Source organism: Leguminivora glycinivorella, chromosome 9 (genome assembly GCF_023078275.1).
Source record: "Leguminivora glycinivorella isolate SPB_JAAS2020 chromosome 9, LegGlyc_1.1, whole genome shotgun sequence".
Classification (NCBI taxonomy): domain Eukaryota; kingdom Metazoa; phylum Arthropoda; class Insecta; order Lepidoptera; family Tortricidae; genus Leguminivora; species Leguminivora glycinivorella.
In genome coordinates, this window is record NC_062979.1 from 18,980,918 (window position 1) to 18,987,054 (window position 6,137).

At 36.4% G+C, this 6,137-nt stretch overlaps 1 protein-coding gene across 1 annotated transcript in view; it reads left to right on the plus strand.

Annotated features, from left to right (window-relative positions):
* LOC125229872 (organic cation transporter protein-like) overlaps positions 1-5,822 on the plus strand; it is a 44,574-nt gene extending 38,752 nt beyond the window's left edge. Inside the window, 6 exon segments of the mRNA XM_048134810.1 lie at positions 1,961-2,052; positions 2,295-2,495; positions 2,498-2,616; positions 2,839-3,139; positions 3,631-3,812; positions 5,567-5,822. Coding sequence (XP_047990767.1) covers positions 1,961-2,052; positions 2,295-2,495; positions 2,498-2,616; positions 2,839-3,139; positions 3,631-3,812; positions 5,567-5,734 — 1,063 coding nt within the window. The 3' untranslated portion in view covers positions 5,735-5,822.
* The last annotated feature ends 315 nt before the right edge of the window (positions 5,823-6,137 follow it).

The window sequence follows — 6,137 nt, forward strand, 5'->3', positions numbered from 1 at the left end:
TGTGACGATAAAGTGCACAAATTGTATTTTGTTCCTTAAGAATAAAATCTAGTTAAGTGATTGTAAGACACATACCGGTTTTTTACGACTCAAATTATAATCGCTATGTAACATATTTATGAAAAAATATTTTTTTAACCTTATAATAACTGAAATATAATTTCAAGTTATTTCTTAATGTATGCAAAAGTGAAAATACTTATGCCATAAAAATATTGATTTATTTATGTTCAATAATTGCCGAAATAAACAGTTTTTTGTGTCTCCTGTAAAGTAGGTTAAAAACACATAGCGAAATTTGCACGCGCAGCGACGGTATGTATGTGTTGATAACAAATTAATATCCGCAATGAAAGTTAATACTTAAATATAAAGGAATAGCTCAACGTTTGATTGAAACGGGTGTATGGCAAAGAAATAGAAATATCTAAGATATATACCTAACTTGGCACTATACTAAGTATTTAATAAGTTTGAATTATTAAGATATATAAAATTTATTTCTTATAAACGTGAATAAAAGAAGAAGAAGTAAAAACATTGACCATTAGGTACTACAATAAAAATATACAAATAACAAATTAAAACTATTTAAATTTGGAATTCGGTGTACCTAAATGCGAAGGTAACTCGTTCATTTAAAAACCGGCCAAGAGCGTGTCGGGCCACGCTCAGTGTAGGGTTCCGTAGTTTTTCGTATTTTTCTCAAAAACTACTGAGTTCAAAACAATTTTCCTAGAAAGTCTTTATAAAGTTCTACTTTTGTGATTTTTTTCATATTTTTTAAACATATGGTTCTAAAAGTTAGAGGGGGGACGCACTCTTTTTTCCTTTAGGAGCGATTATTTCCGAAAATATTAATATTATCTAAAAACGATCTTAGTAAACCCTTATTCATTTTAAAATACCTATCCAACAATATATCACACGTTGGGTTTGGAATGAAAAAAAATATCAGCCCCCACTTTACATGTAGGGGGGGTACCCTAATAAAACATTTTTTTCCATTTTTTATTTTTGCACTTTGTTGGCGTGATTGATATACATATTGGTATCAAATTTCAGCTTTCTAGTGCTTACGGTTACTGAGATTATCCGCGGACGGACGGACGGACGGACGGACGGACGGACGGACGGACGGACGGACGGACAGACAGACATGGCGAAACTATAAGGGTTCCTAGTTGACTACGGAACCCTAAAAAAACGCTCAAATTAATTTGAGGGTATTTGTATAAAATAATATTAATGATAGCTATTTAGGTACATAGGTAAGTAGTATTTTTTATGATACATAAGTTTAAAAACACAATTTAATATAATAATATGTATTAACGCAGAGAAATCTCAAAAATATACCTAAGTACTAATAATGTTACGAAGGGGCCAATAGCGTTTACTAACAGCAACACTCTTAACTAATCATCGGTAGGCTTTATGCCCTTGTAGTAAGGTACTAACATTGCTGCCGATGGTACAATGATAAAAATAAATTGAGATATCCGTAGTTTGCTACAAATTTAATTTCATATTTACGTAGCATTATTGAAACTTATATCGACGGCGAAGTAACAGGAACTCCTAACTAAGTACGAAAACTTAAGTATATAGGTAGGAATTACTGTCACTATCACTAATAGTGTCACTATACCACTCGCATGGGCAGCCATTTTGAACAACGCGTATGTCAACCACAAATTACTACAATTGTCACACAATTCGACACATCTTAATCCTCCTGTCGAGATTCACCGACAATTCTACAAATATGTCACCTAGAAATAATAATTATTGTTTCACAACATAATTGTAATACATACAATTGTAGCAAAATGCCTGTCATGTTTGTAAGCAATTCTATAGAAAATATTTTATAAAATTGTAATTTGTCACCTGTCATCGACAATTGTCGCTCGACATATGTCACTGACAATTGTAGCCTTTTTGAAATAGGGGCCAGAGCGTTTTCTGTTAACTATCCCATGTATCTGGTGCTACAAATTTTGCAGACAACTCTTGGGGCTGGCACGTACAGTGCTGCTTTTATTTTGGGTATGTATTATTTATTATACAAAAAATATGCCACGAATATAAGAGGTTTTTGCCTCCTTCAACGATAGACAGATATCAAAGTTATAAAAATCTGAGAAAAGTATTTATTTAAATAATTTAATTTCTTTCATTCATCATTATTAGGTATGTAGTCATGATATGATAAGGTTGATGGTTTTTCCAAGATTTTAACGTCTCTTTATTGGACTGGAGTTACATTAGATTAACAATGTCAATTTCAGGAGCGGAACTAGTCGGCCCTAAATACCGAGTGCTGACAGGCTCAACATGCTTATCGACTTTCGCTGTAGGCCACATCACCATGGCCGGATTAGCCTGGCTCGTGCAACCATGGCGCTATTTCATCATGACACTGTACATTCCCTGCTTCTTCATGATTGTTTATTATTGGTGCGTCTCGGAAAGTGTCAGATGGCTACTCTCCAAAGACAATTCGATGAAGCTAAAGTTGTGTTGGAGAAAATGGCGAGAGTGAACAAAACGAAAATCAGCGAGAAGTCTATGCAAGCGCTGTTGACGCCTGCGCCGGTTAAGGAAAATCAGGTAAAAGCAATGATTCAAAACAAGAAAAAGACTTGGTAAAATTAGATTATGGAAACACTCTCGAGAAAATTACTGAGATCTTTCGATGTAATCTTAATCTTGCCCTAACATATCATTTTGACAGAGGAATAGCCTACTATATATATACTTAGGCATCGATACCATTATCGAATCATTAATAAAGTAGTTCCATGTTTGTTGATCCCGTTGCACATTTTTCAGACGGACCAGTCTCAAAGTTTGGTTTCAACCATTTTAAAATCGCCAATACTGCTCCGCCGGGTCTGTACGACACCTGTCTGGTGGATCGCGACCACTTTCGTCTACTACGGGTTGTCCATCAACTCCACTGGCCTCCCGGGCAATATGTACGTCAACTATATGCTGGTGTCGGCGGTGGAGATTCCCGCCATTTATACAGCTGTGTTGTTGTTGGATCGTGTTGGCAGGAAGGCTGTCTTGACGACTGGGTTCTTGCTTAGCGCTGCTTGCAATCTTGCATTCGCTTTTATTGACAATAATGGTAAGTGATATGGAGTACGTTGTAATATTTTATGTGATATGTTATAGCGTGAAGTGAATGAATGCAGATACTCCTCTCTTCTGACTACCACTTTATATGGGGTCGGTAGAACATGTCTTCCTCTTCCATTCTCCTCTATCTTTCGTTACGTCAACACTTACTTGATTTTTTCCTCATATCAGATACTCTTATTAAAAACATTACATTAAACGAATTGCAATATTTGCAATTGCGTAGTATGATAGTATCTTCATCATAGTATGATATCGTATCTTCGAGATTTGTGTTTTATAATATTTTCACTCTTTTTGACCTATTTATATCTTTTTCATGTTTGAATAATCCCTTTTTTATATCGTAACGTAACGGTTTTACGTAGTTTCAACTATCCGTTGCTGTTGAGTTGTCAGTCTCTAATAAATTCTTAGAAGTTGCTCCACTTCCTATTACAACCATTTCATTCTCAAGTGATATTTTACTATTAATTTCAGAACTAGTGACACTGGCTCTTGTACTGTTTCTCTTCGGCAAATTTGGAATCTCGGCAGTATTCACGTCTCTGTACATTTACACATCAGAGCTGTACCCGACTCAGTTCCGACACACACTGCTGGGATTCTCTTCAATGGTTGGACGTATTGGCTCCATCACTGCTCCACTTACTCCTGCTTTGGTAAGCTTAGTTCACCTTACTTTTTAAAGCCGTGTGGCTATATCCAGTGCAGTGATGTGGGATTGTGTTGTTGGCTAGCAACCTGTCACTGCAATAAATATCACGATTTAGTTAATCAACCGATGGAACTTGAGCGGTGGTCTACTTACCACTTCAGGGAATGCAGGTTCATGCTTTTAATGAACTTACTTTTATTCATGTATCTAGTGCAAGTTTTTGAAAGGTTAATGTCGTTATTTGGATTGTGAATTACATACCATGAGAAACTGACTAATTTAAATCATTCCTACAAGATGTTGGATGTACAACTTACTTAGGTCACTTTGATTTATGCGTTTCAGTATGTTTAACTTCTTGTTTTAATACCAGTCCTCATTTTATTGCATCAGTGCAGTGCCCATTTAAAAATACATAAGTAGGAAGGTTAAGGAAATTATTTCATTTCAAATTGGCAATCCATACTATTATTGTAAATGGGAAAGTGTGTGTGTCTGTTTGTTTGTCCGTCTTTCACGGCAAAACGGAGCGACGAATTGATGTGATTTTTTATGTAGGGATAGTTGAAGGGATGGAGTGACATAGGCTACTTTTTGTCTCTTTCTAACCCCCCCACTTCCCTGAAATGAGGGTTGGGAATTTGTATGGAGAATACTGCAATTTTAGAATATAACACGTGCGAAGCCGCGGGTAGAAGAGATAATACAATAAGTTACTGTAAAAACATCCGACACTTATTGATGTAAACGGAAATACGTAATTTTATTGATTTAAATTAGTATTAGACCATCAACTGTGAAGGTCAACCTTATCAGCGATAAACATGCGTTTTATGGCTAAATTACGTTATTGACAATAATAGTTGGGTAATATAATTAGATTAAAATTTAGGCTCTCGTATCCTTGAACCGCAGTGATAACGACCATTATCGTTGGGAACCAATCATTAAGTTTTAAATAAATAAAATAAATAAATAAATATTATTTTTTTAGGTGCAAAATTTATCCATAACCATCCAAAGGGGTCACGGGGTACTTTTGCACCAGTAACGATAAGGAGCGGGGTTTAATAGTTAGTCTATTTGTAAATATTTATTTTAAGTTACTTTTATTTAAATTGTATTTTTTTGTCTGTATGTTGTAAATATTATAAATAAATATTATAGGACATTCTTCCACAGATTGACTGAGCCCCACGGTAAGCTTAAGAAGGCTTGTATAATGGGTATTGAGACAACGATATATATAATAGACAGATACTTATATACATAGAAAACATCCATGTCTCAGGAACAAATATTTCTGTGCTCATCAGACAAATAAATGTCCTTACCGGGATTAGAACCCAGGACCGCGGCTTAGCAGGCAGGGTCACTACCGAGCCAAAACGGTCGTCAAACCTTGGTATTTTACTTTACTTACATATGTTCACTAAGTATACACACGGTGTTACATGAGGAACTCGAAGGACTTTAACCACCCGCTTCTGAGGCAAAAAAAATGTTAAGCGGGCCACAGACCATCAGTTTTAACTGTTCAGTCAAACTGTTCAGTTAAAACTAAACTAGTGAAATTTCGATTAGATCATCAGTTCAACTTCTTGATGCACAGTTCAAAAATTTGCCTATACACGTACGTTTTACCTGAACAGTTTGACTGAACAGTGCAGTTAAAACTGATGGTCTGTGCCCGCCTTATGTAAAAAAGTCAGGCCAAGATGTAATTATTGACTTATATCAGATTTTCCTGCTTCACAGGCGGTATACTGGGACGGAATACCATCAGCAATGTTCGGTGCCATCGGTCTAATAGCCGGTTTGCTGGTGCTCACACAGCCCGAGACCCTGGGCTGCAAGATGCCGGACACCCTGGCTGAGGCTGAGGAAATTGGCAGAAAGAAGAAGATAGTCACAAGCTCTCTATAGATTAAAACATATCTTAAGGTCTTAATCTCCATATTTTTTTTGTCGCACTGTAAATAAAGAATGAAGATGGTGTCTTGTTTTTTTTAAATCCTTTCTTACCTTCGATGGAGCAGATGCTGTCCTGTCCAGCGTGCCCGTACGCCTGCTTTCAACAGGACCTCCGTGATGCGACAGACAGGGCGATAAATGTCGCTACCTTTTGGGCCCGCACAGTTTGAGACCATCGACACGAGAAGAAGAAGAAGAAATCCTTTCTTACAAGGACTGACCAGTGATTGACCTTAGTCGCACCTGATGGAAAGTGACAACAATGTCGAAGTTGTAGCTCACTCATAAATATCATGTTCACCTTGACTTGAATACACCCAAATTGTATTCAACCGAGAATACAGAGCGTTTGATT